Raw genomic sequence first — 15,767 nt, 5'->3', positions numbered from 1 at the left:
CTGAAAACCAAAACAATGTTAGGTTTTCATTTGAATCTTGACAGAGGAAAAAACAAAACAAACATTTTCTGGCCAGCTTTAGTTCTTTTACCATTACCATCACTATGGTACCAGAGGCCTGTTCTCTGGTCCATTCTCTATGCTCCTAAATAACAAGATTTTCTTCCTCATAGTTTCTTCTCAGTGGGTAATAAATCCTGTACCATGGCCATCCCTATCACAACTGTTTCTCTGCATCCACTATAAGGGATCCCCATCAAATCTGATCTGAAAACCCATGACTTCTCCTTGACCTCAGCATCATCTTTCATAAATAACCCACTTTGATACAGTGTATCAGCCTTTATTAACCTGCTTTACACTAAAGAAAGGCAAACGTAAAAGACAAAGTATGCAAATGTGCAGTTACGACACTGGATTGGGACTTGGTAGATCTGAGTTCAATTTCTTGCTGTGTCACGATTTCCCTGTATGACCATGGACAACTCACTTCATCTCTTTGTGCCTCTGTTTCCCACCTCTGAAATAGGGATGATAACACTTCTTTCTCCAGCCCATGATCTGTCTTGTGGTCACCTGCTGAGGCTGACCAGAGAGTCACCTGATGGGAGACTGGTAGGTAATACAGGACAGAAGTTGCTCTCTTTGTTCTCTCTTTGGCCATTTTCACGAGCTTATGGTGAAGGAAGCTGCTGTAGAAGCCAGATAAGGCTGGGGTGGGAGGGCTGGACTCTGACTTCCTGAATATAGATGGTCCCCCAAGTACCCCCAAGGGAACAGTGAGCTGCAGTGAGGGGAAATGCAGATAGGGTTTATTATTTTTGTATGGACCTGTGTATTTCTAAGTAAAGAGTGGCAGAGTTGTAGACCTTTGTGCAAAGCATCTGTGTGCATGATATACCACAACTACCATGTGCCTCCTGAGAGTCTGAAAAGGCTTGCGTCTTTGGTGGGATTCTGAGAGAGGGTGTGTTTAAGTTACAGGGGGAGTCAGAGGAGCGAGCACTGGTTCCAGAGGCTCTCAGGAAGGGGCATTAGACAGAGAAGTCTGCACTCGTCTAGAGTCTAGTGGATGTGTGGTACTAGCACAATCGGCCCTTATTTCTGTTGGGGCTTCTAGATGTGACCACAACAGCAGAAGTGCACACAGAAAGCTAAATTAATTCCCTGGAGGCACGTCTGAGCAAAACCTCACCTTTCATTGCCAGGTGCAATGTCACTTCCAAGATGTGTCCAGGATTTCCTAGGATAAGCACTATGAATCTGCACCTTCCCATAAACCCCTGGAACAGAGATATAAAGCCAAAAGCTAAGGAAAGAGCAGGACTTCTGCTAAACTCAGAGCACTAATGGCTTAATGCAAGGAAAAAATTGTCATGAGTGTTCAAAAGAGTTTTGAAAATTTCAATACATTTTGCACTTGGACTAGACCTGAGAGAATCACATGAAGATTCATTTGAATTTCAAAGTGAATACTGTCCATATTCAGGACTAGAAATAAGTAATTAGTAAAATAATAAGGTTGAGGATTAAAAAGACAAGTAGACCCTTTAATCACAGAACTCCCATGAAATTGAAGTTGTGTAGCAAAACGCCTAACTGGCTTTCAAAATCTTAACCTAAGTAAATAAGTAAATACTACATTAAAAAAAAAATAATAGAACTGACTGAATACCAGAATTTCTGTCGTGGGAAATTCTGATATTTCAACATCTGCTTTTTGTTCCAAATCGGGATGAAAAATTGAAATAGTAAAACTTTTCAGATAATGAAGCATTGCAAAATATTTCAATTTGGAAATGGTGAAACATGTTGTTTCAGCACTTTCTACTAAAAAAAAAAACATTTCAGGGTTCCCAAATGTTGAACTGACCTGAAACATTTAGAGTCATTTCAACCTTATGCTGTATTTCCCTGTGATGACATATTGCCTCATGGGAGTTGCAGTTCAGGTGTCTGATGCCCCCATTCTCCCCTAAGGGCCAGGCTCCCTTGCCAGACTACATTTCCCATGATGCACCATGTCACTCGGTTAGAGGGAAGCTGAATTGCATCATGGAAAATGTAGTTCATTCAGGGAACCCATGAGGCAAAATGCCGCCACAAGGAAAAACGCAGTTTAATGTGAACTTTCTCAAAATGAAACTCTTTGGACCATTTCAACAAACTGAAATATTTCAGTTCAGGTCAACCCACTGGTTTATTAGATATTCTAATGCTGGGCTCCCTCAGGTGTCCTCTGCTGAAGCTTTTCTACTTTGGATAAATATGCAAAGAGTCAATGGGCCAGAGAGATAGAGAGAGAATATCACTCTAGAGCCTGATGGTTAGAGCACTCAGCCAAGATGTGGGAGAGTCAGGATACATTCCCCTTTCTCCAGTGATGCTGTATTTATTAATCCAGAGCACAAAAGCTTCAACAGGAGAGACTGAGGGAGCTTAATACCAGTATGTCCCATAGGCCAGTGGATAGGGGACTCGCCTAAGAGGCTTCAAGTCCCTGTTTAAATCCTTCCCACCCTGAACCAAGGGATCTCACCTACCAGGTGAGTGCCCTAACCACTGGGCCAAAGGAGGTTACTATCATTGCCTGCAAAACAATAATATAGGCACCTAACTCCAAGAGAGGGCTTATGCCTGAGAATCTCAAGAAGAGAGAGGCATCTCCCTTCAGCCTGCATATAGATGCTGAATTCCTTGGGACTGGTGGGGCAACCCCTCTCGTTGGAATATTGAATTGGCTAGGTTAGGTGGGGAGCTGACTAGCATGCTGTCTTTTGTAGAAGTCATTCTTAGGTGCCTAGCTCCCTCCATTCATGTGACGCCTGAGTGTCTAACTCAGGCTTAGTGGATCCCAGTGATTATCTAGAAGCCTAAGTTCCTTTGTGAACATAGCTCATAACCCAGATTTTCTGTTGCCAATTTTTATGCTTCAGAGTCATCCATCCTCCTTTCACCATAAGTAGGCACACATCTGTACAGATAACATTAGAAAATGGGGTCTACCACCATCAGAAATATAGCACTATGAAACCAGAAGATCAGATGAATTTGGATGTCTGAAAACATCTGTGTTTGGAAATCTGAAAACAACATGTGGCTTTATGAAGAGAGATTAACCCAATGTTAATCTGCGTCCTTTCAGCTTTAGCTTTGGTTTCTCAAATGACACCCAGGCAACCTCTTACTGACTTCAGTGGAATTTTGCCTGGAAAAAAATATTGAATTAAGTCTCCAGGATTTGACTTTATAAGGGTAGAATGGGAAATATTCTTGTTATCTTCATCTTAAAAACTGTCTCTCTCTCACTGAGGCATTTTTCTGCAAATAGATGGTGGGGCACTACGCAGTACCAGGCTCAACAGCAGCAGATTGGTTATTCCACAATGTGCTTTTTCCATGAAAAATCAAATTTTTTTTTCATACCAATAGTTCCTGGGTGGACATTGATTCCATCCAAACGATCACAATAAACTCCCTCGGATGCCCGAAGAAGGATCAATAGCTTCATTCCTCTTTCTAGAGGATGTTGAAAAGTACCTGTAATAAAGAAAAAGGAGGAGAGGGGAGTTTCAGTGGCTGTTGTGATGATGAAAGAAAGAGAAGAGTATATATTAGAAGAACTGAATGGGTTTTTTTTTTGTTTTTTTTTTAGAAGATATGCTCTATTTCAAACAGGAGTTAATTCAGGGAAGTCCTACGGTATGTGTTGTACAGGATGTCAGACTAGATGATCACAATGATTCCTTGTGACTTTAGAATCTATGAATCTATGAAGAAGGCTGAGTTTAGTGACATATGCCTCAATTAAGCAAACTATAGGTATATCCTTCATCGTATGATATCTCACAGATAGAAGGTAATTTTATGGAACTCTGAAACATGTTGAAGAAGAAGAATGTCTAAGAGGTCTTCTCAGAGACCCTTCCTGTCCCAAGAGCAAAGGAAGCCAGAATATAGAAGATTCTAGAGGTGAACTGTTAGATAAGTAAGAGGTGTAGAGTGCAGGGTTTGGGTTTTGTGGAACATTGGTCCACCTTCTGTAGGGAGAGGGGGCTGAATAGTTTGGAAGGCCTCCACCTCAGTGGGAACAGCCTAGCTAGAGTAGTCAGGAAGCCATTCAACAAACAACAAAAGAGGAGGGCAAAAAAAGGGGAAGATATGAGCACTCAGCACAAAATCGAGATTTTGATCAAATTAATCAAGGAACAAAAGGACACAAAGAGAAGAAATTCTTGAATTGCCTATACACCAATGGTAGAAGTCTGGGTAACAAACAAGGGGAAATAGAATTGCTCATTTATGAGCATAAATTAAATCTAGTTAGTATTATTGAAACCTGGTGGGATGATTCCCATGATTGGAAGATTAAAATTAATGGTAATACCTATTTAGGAAGAACTGAGCGGACAAAAGAGGAGGGGAAGTGGCACTTTATGTCAAAAATGGCATTACCTGTTTCTGACTCACTTATAACTTGGAAGAAAATCAGCTTGAATGCTTATGGATCAAAGTCCAAACAGATAAAGCACAAGATGGGATAGTAGTTGGTGTCTGCTGCATACCTCCAAATTACACTAGGGAACAGGGTAACCAGTGCCTTATGTATCTATCAATAATGTGTAGGAAAAAGCTATATGATCATGGGGAACTTCAATTTAAGTGACATAAGCTGGAGTTTTGATGCTGTTGAGATTAAAATATCCTTGAAATTTCTAAATATTATAGATGATAATTCCCTAACTCAAAAAGCCAACATGAGGGGATTCTCTATTAGGCCTCATCTTGACAGATAAAGAGGAACTGATCACAAAACTAAAAATTAATGATAACTTTGGTAGATGTGATCATGACTTAATCACATTTATAATGTGCAAACAGAATAAAGTCCAGACCAGTGATATACATGCTTGGTGTTTTAAAAGGGCCAATTTTTGAAGATTAAAAGAATTATGAGCCAAAGCAGCTGGGAGGAAGAGTTTAATCAGAAAAATGTGAATTATAATTGGGAATTGTTTAAGAATACTTTACTAGATACACAAAAACCTGTAATCGCACAATCAAAGAGGAAGGCTATATTGGTTAAAAATGACCTTGTTTAGAGGGGACATGAGGGCACCTACAACAATTTAAAATATATCTATATATGTATTTATCTTGTGGCAAATTGCCGGCACTATTTTGATGGGTCTTGCGCTCTCTCTTCTTTGGGGAGGGTTCAGGGCACCATTTCTTGCCCCTGCAGTGGAATGTTAACTGCCCCACTAGTGTCCTAGAGGAGGGGAGTGGAGAGGGAGGGACCTGGGCCCACCCTCTACTCCGGGTCCCAGCCCAGGGGCCCTGAGGATAGTGGTAAACCACTTGAACTGACACTTCCTTCCCCTGGGCTACTTCCCTCTCCTGCCCTTCAGCTTGTGGGGGGCTTCCTGCCCTCTCTCTGTACAAGCTAGGTGCCCCTTTACCTAGGGTCTTGGACTTCTTAGCTCAGCGCAGCACTTCTCCAAACTGTCCTCTGCTTCCCTTCAAACTGTTATCTGCTCCAGCCCCAATTCCTCTGTGCTCCAACTCCCACACTGTCTGATTGAAGCAGGGGGTTTTATCATGTGACTGGCTTCAGGTGCTCTAATTAATCTATAGCAAACTTTCTTCCCCTTACAGGGAATAAGACTCCCTTCTAGCCCTCTCCTGCTGCCCTCTGGACATGCTGTATCACTATATGTGTGTGTGTATATATATATATATATATATTAAAATGAACGAAAGGAAAAGTTGAACATAATGAATATAAATTGGATGCTAAAAATTGTAGAAAATGGATAGAGAAAGCAAAGGAACACAAGGAGAAATCTATGGCCTACAGAGTTAAGGATAATAAGTAGGAGGTTTTTAAGCCTATTAGGAACAAAATGGATCCTGACATTGGTATTTGTCCATTACAAGATGAACATTATAGCATTAACAATAATGCAGAAAAGTCAGACGTGTTCAATAAATATGTCTGTTGTTTATTTGGAAAAAAAAAAGATGATGTAGTCATATCCTATGATAGCCCTCTTTCCATTCCACTGGTATCTTGGGAGGATGTTAGAAGCTACATAAGTTAGATATTTTAAATCAGAAGGTCCGGAGAACTCACCTCCAAGAATTTCAAAAAAGCTTGTTGAGGAGCTCACTGCACCATTTATGTTGTGGGGGAGGGATAGCTCAGTGGTTTGAGCACTGGCCTTCTGCATTGTGAGTTCAATCCTTGAGAGAGCCAGGGTAAAAATCTGTCTGGGGATTGGTCCTACTTTGAGCAGGGGGTTGGACTAGATGACCTCCTGAGGTCCTTTCCAACCCTAATATTCTATGTTGTTTTTCAATAAGTCTTGGAACACTGGGGAAGTTCAAGAAGACTGGGAGACAGCTAATGTAAAAAAGGCTAAATGGGATGACCGAGGTAATTATAGGAGTCAGTCTAACACCAGTCCCATGCAAGATAATGGGGCAGCTGATACAGGATTCAATTAATAACAAATTAAAGGAAGGTAATAAAATTAATGCCAATCAACATGGATTTATGGAAAATAGATCCTTTCAAACTAACTTATCTTTTTTTTTATGAGGTCACAAGTTTGGTTGATAAAGGTAATAAAGTTGATGTAATGGACTTGGTATTGCAAAACATTTTGAGTAAAATACTAGAAAGATATACAATTAATATGGCACACTTTAAATGGATTAAACACCGGCTAAATGATAGGTCTCAAAATGTAATGTAAACAGGAAACCATCATCAAAGAGGTGTGTTTCTAGAGGGGTCTTGCAGAGACTGGTTCTTGGCCCTATGCTATTCAATATTTTTATTAATGGCCTGGAAGAAAACATAAAATCATCACTGATAAAATTTTTAGATGACACAAAATTTGGGAGCGTGGTAAATAATGAAGAGGATCACTGACAAAGAGCAATCTGGATTGTTTGGTATCCTGGGTGCGAGCAAACAACATGCATTTTAATATGGCTAAATATAAATGTTTACATCTAGAAACAAATGATGTAGGTCATTTTTACAGGATGTGGGACTCTATCCTGGCAAGCAGTGACTCTGAGCAAGATTTGAGGGTAGGGGTGGAGACTTAGGTGAACACGAACGCCCTGTGCAACACAGTGACCAAAAGGGCTAATGCAATCCTGGGATGCATAACCAGGGGAGTAAAGAGGTTATTCTACCTCTATATTTGGCAATGGTGCAACTGCTTCTGGAATACTGTCTCCTGTTTTGGTGTCCATAATCCAAGAAGGATGCTGATAAATTGGAGAGGGTACAGGGAAAAGCCACAAGAATGATTAAAGGATTAGAAAATATGCCTTATAGTGATTGATCTCCTTGAGTCTATCTATTTAGCTTAACAAAGAGAAGGCCACGGGGTGACTTGATTACAGTCTGTAAGCACCTACAATGGGAACAAATATTTAATAATGGACTCTTCAATCTAGCAAAAAAAGATATAACATGCTCCAATGGCTGAAGCTGAAGCTAGACAAATTGAGACTAGAAATAAGGTGTACATTTTTAACACTTTACAAGGGTTGTGGTGATTCTCCATCACTGGCAATTTTAAAATCAAGATTGGACTTTAAAAAAAAAAACTTTAAAAATTATTTTGGGGAAGATCTATGGCTTTTGTTCTACAGTGGGTCAGACTAGATAATCACAGTGGCCCCTTCTGGCCTTGGGAGACAGGCCAGTCCCCGCCTACAGACAGCCCCCCCAACCTGAAGCAAATACTCACCAGCAACTACACACCACACAACAAAAACACCAACCCAGGAACCAAACCCTTCTACAAACCCCAGTGCCAACCCTGTCCACATATCTATTCAAGGGACACCATCATAGGACCTAACCACATCAGCCACACCATCCAGGGCTCGTTCACCTGCACATCTACCAATGTGATATATACACATGAATGTCCCTCTGCCGTGTACATTGGCCAGACTGAACAGTCTCTACTCAAAAGAATAAATGGACACAAATCTGACATCAGGAATCATAACATTCAAAAACCAGTAGTAGAACACTTCAATCTCTCTGGTCACTCAATAACAGACCTAAAAGTGGCAATTCTTCAAAAAAAAAAAACTTCAAAAACAGACTCCAATGTGAAGCTGCAGAAATGGAATGAATCTGCAAACTGGATACCATCAGATTAGGCCTGAATAAAGACTGGGAGTGGTTGGGTCATTACAAAACCTAAACTTAATTTCCCCAATACTAATTTGTCCCTACTGTTACTCACACCTTCTTGTCAACTGTCTGTAATGGGCCACTCTCTTATCACTTCAAAATTTATTTTTCTTCCCTTGGTATCCTGCTGTTAATTGATGTATCTTGTTAGACTGACCTCACACTTGGTAAAGCAACACCCATGTTTTCATGTGTTTATACCTGTTCCTGTATTTTTCACTTCATGCATCCAATGAAGTGGGTTCTAGCCCACGAAAGCTTATGCCCAAATAAATTTGTTAGTCTCTAAGGTGCCACAAGGACTCCTCATTGTTTTTGCTGATACAGACCAACACGGCTACCACTCTGAAACCTTCTGACCTTGGAATTTTGAATTTTAAGAATGTGCTTATGTTCATATTTAGTCATCAAAGCATTTAAGCACGTGCTTAACTTTAACTTCACATTGACTTCACTGTGATTAAGCATATGCTGAAGTGCTTTGCTTTTATTGAGCTATAAAACAGACTTTATCCATGGGTTATGTACCCATGTTTAAAGTTAGAGGCTCTTGAAAATAGCCTATATATACTAAAACTAAACTGGTAGCCCTCAATTCCACATCAATATCCAAATCTGTGAGCTAACAGAGAAAATCTCTGTCTGGGAAGTAGCAAAATATTAGAAGCTGTAAATACTTTAACCAGTTCTATAAAAATATGTTCTTGAAACCAATTTATGTCCAGCGCTGCCAGATTTATCATGCAAATTAAAATGAAAGAGAATAAACCATGTAACATGCTTTGTAGTTTATCTCCCATGCAATGCATATAAATTAAGCAAAAAGAGTTTGTTCTACAAAAGCTAAATACATATATTGGCAGTGTTGCCTAGTAATTAGGACCAGGATGATAGAGATATGTATTTCTACTCCTCCCACTAACTCATTATTATCAAACTTAGCATGACCCCTGGCCAACACTTTTTGGCACTTAAGACCTTATTTTCAGAGTTCTTGAGCACTCACAATTCCCATTGGAGATAGAAACAACAAGGAATCTGGTGGCACCTTAAAGACTAACAGATTTATTTGGGCATAAGCTTTTGTGGGTAAAAAACCTCACTCCTTCAGATGCAGTTTTTTCAGTGAGGTATTTTTTTTTTACCCATGAAAGCTTATGCCCGAAGAAATCTGTTAGTCTTTAAGATGCCACTGGACTCCTTGTTGTTTTTGTGGATACAAACTATCATGGTTACCCCCTGATATTGAAGATAAAGGTACTGGGTATCTGTGACCTACCAGTAAAGATGTGACTCTCATGAAGTTATCTGATGAGTTTATGGGGTTAATTCTTAGTTTATGCCTCTGGTACTCACATAACCCCCATTAGCATAGTATTTGAACATCTCATGATACCCCAGGGAAGTAGACAGATACATTCAGATGGGGAACTGTGGCATACAGAAACTAAGTAGCTTCCTCAAGGTCACATAGGATGTCAAAGGCAGAGCTGGGAATTGAGCCTGAGTCTCTGAAGTCTTTACTAAGCACTTTTAACCACTGGACCATCCTTTTCCTTGCTCCACTCACATGCTTTCTTTTCAGGTGTAATATCATCAGTTCTAAACCAGACCCAGTAAAATGCTCTTTCAGGCCAACATAAAATTGTTAATAGAGCAGAAGAGAAGAAAATGTTCAGAAAATTTTGGAGTGTGATGTTTTCTTATCTTGCGGTGATAAGTCTGTACAGTAAACCGTATTCCAACTGTGACTTCATTTATTTCACCAAGGGTAGTTTACAGTCTCAGAAGAAAATGGCCTAGCACTAAACAGATACAAGGGAGGAAAAAATAGGACAATTTATGCCCTAGAGAAATAAACATAGAGTCCAGTAAAAGAGTTCAGCATTCCTGTAAAATTAGAGATTAAATCAATTATGCAACACAAAACCGCAGCAGATGTAGAATAAAAAAAAAATCTGTGAAAAATTAGCCAGCCTGTGATTTTTTTTCATATTTAAAAATTACAGTTTTGGTGAGATATATATATACGAATGAGAAAGAGAGAACACTTTGTATCCTAAAGAAACATTCCTCTTTAAGAGCCTTTAAAAATAAATAAATGAATTAATTCGCAAATTCAAGGTTCCCTAGCAGTGCCAGACTGACATTTCTGGAGATTTAAGTCCTCAATATATCACCTGAACAGGTGCAATACAGGAAGCACAATCTTCCTCCACTCTATCACTAATGCATCTCATACCTTTGCTGCTGGTCCTTCCTCTAGAGCAAGGAGGGAAGTCATTCTTTCATGGTCCAGTCAATCCTTGGCCTCTTTGCTGAGACAACCAATAACTGGTGTGAATACCTTTCCACTAGGAATTGGACCGTGACCAGTGATTCTTTTCAGAAAGGACAGCAGACATACAACATGTAATTATAACTTTCAGCCACTAAGGATCTAAGCCTAAAGCTTTGTATCCCATTCCTAAACCTCCCAAGTCATCCTTACTTCCTTGGATGATGTTCTCAACCACTCTGAGACCCCACACACCATGTTGGAGCCTTTCAGTTATACTTCATTCATTATAAACTTTTTCTAAACACAGCCATACCCCACCAAGTTGGGGATTTAGATTTTTTTGTGAGATTTGTTTTCCTGGTGATTATAAAATTTTTACCTGTATATATGTTTATGTGTATGAATTGATTGGTCAACATAAATTCATTGAAAAGATCCATGTGAATACAAACAAATCTCAGCTTACATATTTTTTTAAAAGTAGTACATTTCTAATGGTTGTGGAGAAAAGCTTAAAAGTGTGAACCCTAAATGCTCCAATCCCAGAAGGGATATTTATAATAGAACCCAAAATGTATGTCTTTAAATGATGATTCTTAAGCCATTCTCATAATTTTTAATGCTATGTGTTGCCAACACTATCACACTTAACTCTGCAGGGGTGTTGGGAGGACTGATCTGTTATGTCTGTACAGTGTTCTGAAAGATCGCAGTGTTAAGGATCATTGTAATGATTCACTCATGTGGGCAAGCGTTTGCAGGCTCAGGAGATCAGGATTAGCACGTGTGTGAGAAATGGTGTTAACTGATCAGTGGAGCCCAGTGAAGGCACATCGTTTCTCTCAAGCACTTTCTGACTAAGGGAATGTCCTCACTACCCAGTTAACCTGTGAGATTGGCACCCGGGTACTGAGCACAGCAAAGCCCTATCTACATGACTGTATCCTCACTGTTTTTGTACTTGCCCATGTGTGCCTGGGGACATATCCCATGATTCTTTGCGAGGAGATGCTCTAGGATTCTTTTCTAGTCAGTGGTGGGAGAATTGGTCAGTTCTTTGGGGGACTTGCGAGAAGGGCATTGGAGGATTATCAGCTCTCAGGTGATTTTGCTTGGGTCCTCACTGTGATGTGGGCAGGTTCCAGCTCCAGTGAAAGCAGAGCCCCAGTTCTAACCCATCCTCCCCTCTAGGTAAGGTAGCTCAAAACGCCTCCTAATTCAGGTCAGATACTTTACTATGTGGATGGTAGCGAGGGTCAAGCTAAACCCATGTAAAAGCCTGGCTGAAATGTGCAGTAAAGAATCCTTGCTATGGAAAATCAACTTAAAACAGCACAGAGCTGAGCAGACAAAAAGCCAGTTGCACTCTCTCTTGGGCCTATTTCCAAACTGCTACCTGGACCTTGTTTTGCCTTTTGGCTCCAACGGGACTTTCTATTGTTATCATGTTTCAGTGTGATGCTAGCTACAGTTGCTCACATTGTTTTGTTTTCCATAATAAGTAATTATTGCCCAGAATTGTTGGTGTCTCCCTTTTCTTTGCAGCACTGCTGCACTGCAGTGGTTGTACAAGGAAACCAAGTAACCTCTGGTGCTTAGAACTTTTTGCTTTCCATGGGCAAGAAAATGTTGCAGAATTAAGTGTAGTGGCCACATCTGTCAGTTTGGTGTATTACCTGAACCCAAGCCTTCTTGGATTCTATTGGGTCAGCTTTTTCTGAACTCTGGTCCTTGGACACTCAGTCTGCAGAATATTTACGGGTGGCCAACAGAGAGTTGACTTGTCATGTAGTGCTGGCTTCTCTTTCTCCTTTTCAGTTGCTTCATCAGGTGTCCAGGCTCTTCACTGTAACGAAGAGCCCAGAAGCCTGAAAAAACAGTTGAAAACAGGGAGGAGCCAGACAGCTGCCTCAAATAGGGGCTGCTGCTACCTAAGAGAAGGAGAGGAAACAAATTCAATGAGGACATACACAAAGTACTCCACTTAGGAAGAGACAATCTATCAGTTGCACACACACAAAATGGGAAATGACTGCCTAGGAAGGAGTACTGCAGAAAAGGGTCTGGGGTCATAGTAGATCACAAGCTAAATATGAGTCAACAGTGTAACTGTAGCAGAGTGGACCCCTGCTTCTGCCCTGAAGGGGTTAAAAACAGCCCTGGGAAGGGGCTGTGGCTGGAGAAACAGCCTTTAGGCTGGGGCAAGAAGCCTGGGCTGATTGAGGAAAGTAGGCTCAGCTGTGGCCATGATCCAGTCAGGCCCAGCTGGCCCCCTATAAGAGGCTGTGAACCAGAAGCCAAGACAGTCTCTCTAGCTATAGAGGGAGATGGGTGTGGCTGCAGGGAGCTAGACACAAGGTACCTGAGTGGAGCAGGGCTGAGGGAAGGCAGAGGAGGTGGGAAGCTCTAGACTGGAAAGCCCCAGGCTGTGGCCTAGCATTGGGCCAACAGGTACTGGGGGTTGCAGAGGGCAGCCCAGGGGTAGGCCACGGCAGCAGGCCCAAACCCTCCTTGCCAGTGATGAATAGGCTGATACTGCAGTCTGCCCCAGGGTGTGGGGCTAGGCAATGACTGGCAGTAGCCATATACTGAGGCAAGGTGAGAATAGTGGGTGGGGGTTCCCTAGGGAGGGGAGACCCTAAGACTGAGGGGTTACTGCAAGGGGGCAGCACTCAATGTAAAAGGGCACTGGGTCCAGAGAGGGACACGGGGGCCAGAGGACAGGCGGATCACCAGCTTGCAGAGGGCTCTCCAGAGCTGAATTGAGCTAATTCCCGGAAGTCACCAGCAGGAGGTGCCGCAGGGGTGAGTCTGGCCCGTCTACAGTAACGCTGTTGTGCAAAAAAAAAAAAAAAAAAAAAAAAAAGCAAACATCGTTCTGGGATGTATTAATAGGAGTGTTGTGAGCAAAACACAAGTTGTCATTCTTCCGCTCTACTCCATGCTGATTAGGTCTCAACTGGAGTATTGTCTCCTGTTCAGAGGGGTGGGGGGCACATTTCAGAAAAGATGTGGACAAATTGGAGAAAGTCCAGAGCAACAAAAATGATTTTAAAGGTCTAGAAAACATGACCTATGAGGAAGATTGAAAAAAAAAATTGGTTTGAAAGTCTGGAGAAGAGAAGACTGAGAGGGGACATGATAACAGTTCTCAAGTACATCAAAGGTTATTACAAAGAGAAGGGAGAAAAATTGTTCTTAACTTCTGAGAATAGGACAAGAAGCAATGGGCTTAAATTGCAGCAAGGGCAGTTTAGGTTGGACATTAGGAAAAATTTCCTGTCAGGGTAGTTAAGTACTGGAATAAAATACCTAGGGAGGTTGTGAAATCTCCGTCATTGGAGATTTTTTAAGGGCAAGTTAGACAAACACCTATCAGGGATGGTCTAGATAATACTTAGTCCTGCCATGAGTGCAGGGGCTGGACTAGTTGACCTCTCAAGATCCCTTCCAGTCCTACGATTCTATAAAAAAATTTCCTCTATGGACCTGTGCCACCAGTGGGACTGGAGCTGCCAGCTGCTAGTGGGAGATGAATATCCAGGGGAATCATAAAAGAAGGAAATGAGATGGCCAGGCAGTGTGCCCAGGAGGAAAGGAACTAAGTGACAGGAGAAAGCAAGGACTAAAGGTGAGAGAAGGGGGGAGATGAACTACAGAATGGCAGAAGATTGTGTTGTTAGGTTTTTTTCCCCAAAAGGGACAAAAAACCTCATCATATTAACGTGAGTTAGAAATGCAGTAAATAGTTTCTTACTATTTCTTTATGTAAGCAGCTCCCCTGCTTACCACAAGGGTATTACATGACTGCAAATGGACTGAGAAGTGGGCTCATGAGACAATCTCTCATGGTCCACAGTACAGAGAAGTTTGAGAACTTCAAGACTGCCTATGCAATAGAGCTGAGTCATGCATCCCTCAGATGTCCTGACTACACCCCGGAGGCTGGGTGCTAATCAGCTATACCACATGGTCTGACATGTCTTATTGCCTAATCATCCCATGAGCCTTTGCCAAGTGCCAATTGAGAAGACAAAGAGGGATATTACTCTATTTGATTTTTTTCCAATTATATAAATAATATGGAAGTTGGTGCATTATGGCTTTCATACCAAAAACAACAGAGACTTCAGAAATGTCTGGTGCTTCATCTTCAGGCAGTCAAGTCATGAGTTAATAATGACCTTCAGCATCTTGCCCAGAATGAGAGACAAGACTGACAAGCAGCCATTACTAGAGCCAAGACAATGTGTGACAAGTCTGAGACTAAAAAAGTCTATCTGGGTAATTATTCAGTGAGTTGTGTTGCTATGTTTTACTCTGGTGTGACTGGCAAAACCAGATAGTCTGCCAGTAATGAATGGCTAAGTACTACAGAGTTCAAAAAGGATTTCAATGGACCCATCGTGAAGAAAATAACTTCAGCATTTTGGTGCTTCCTTATCAGAGATGTGTGAAATCTGGTGGCTTTGCTCAGCAGCGCAATTCACCATTTTTTTTTTCAGTTTCATTCCACTGAGATTTGAACCTAAATCCTGAGTTTTGGGTCAAAATGAACTCAGCAATCCCAAAGTGAAACCTAGCAGAAACTACTAAGAAGTTGAGGCCAACATTTTTGAGTGTCTCCTTCTGACACTGACATTCTAGTGCCATTTGCAAGTCACTCACGTCACTGAGCCTCAATTCCCCCAGCTTCATACTAGGAATGATGATAATTTCCTACTTCATACCATGTGGAGGCTGTAAGGTGTAACTAAACAATCCTTCTAAAGTATGATTGTAACCATCACTGAACCAGGAAATCCAGAGCTACAGGTCTATCTAAGCCCAATAGCTGGGAGCTGTAACAGATTGTATCCCCCATGAATCAGATACAGAGGGGACTCATAGCACACATTGACTAGTGGATTACACTGAACATAAATGCAAAATTTTAGTAAGGCCCATCAGAGATGTCTCAGGAGTTCTGTGGTCTTAGCCCTGACATGCATCTCTTTGTGCCATGTAGCCTCTAGGGGGCATGGACTCATCTAAAATTCACATCCCTGTTTCGTTTCAAGCTAAGGTTTTGCCATAATTGTTGGAATATCGTTGAAGTTTCAGAAACTTTGAAATGTTCCTTTTTTGTCTTGCAAAGACTATTTCTCCTACCTGTAGTCCTACTCGCACTCCTGTGCTTTAATCAACCTTCTCCCAAATAAAAGAACCAATGTGCTAATGTAAATAATAATAATATATGGAGATATACCCATC

General features: G+C 41.2%; 1 protein-coding gene across 5 annotated transcripts in view; it reads right to left on the bottom strand.

Moving 5' to 3' along the window:
* PKHD1 (PKHD1 ciliary IPT domain containing fibrocystin/polyductin) overlaps positions 1-15,767 on the bottom strand; it is a 391,543-nt gene that overhangs the window by 113,157 nt on the left and 262,619 nt on the right. For all 5 annotated transcript variants that reach the window (XM_030555225.1, XM_030555227.1, XM_030555226.1 and 2 more), the window contains 2 exons: positions 3,427-3,540; positions 1,196-1,283 (listed from right to left, as the gene is read on the bottom strand). In XM_030555225.1, coding sequence (XP_030411085.1) covers positions 1,196-1,283; positions 3,427-3,540 — 202 coding nt within the window. The remainder of the gene's footprint in view (positions 1-1,195; positions 1,284-3,426; positions 3,541-15,767) is intronic.

Source organism: Gopherus evgoodei, chromosome 3 (assembly GCF_007399415.2).
Source record: "Gopherus evgoodei ecotype Sinaloan lineage chromosome 3, rGopEvg1_v1.p, whole genome shotgun sequence".
NCBI lineage: Eukaryota > Metazoa > Chordata > Testudines > Testudinidae > Gopherus > Gopherus evgoodei.
Note: the sequence above shows the minus strand (reverse complement) of the source record. Positions and strands in the feature narration are given on the sequence as shown.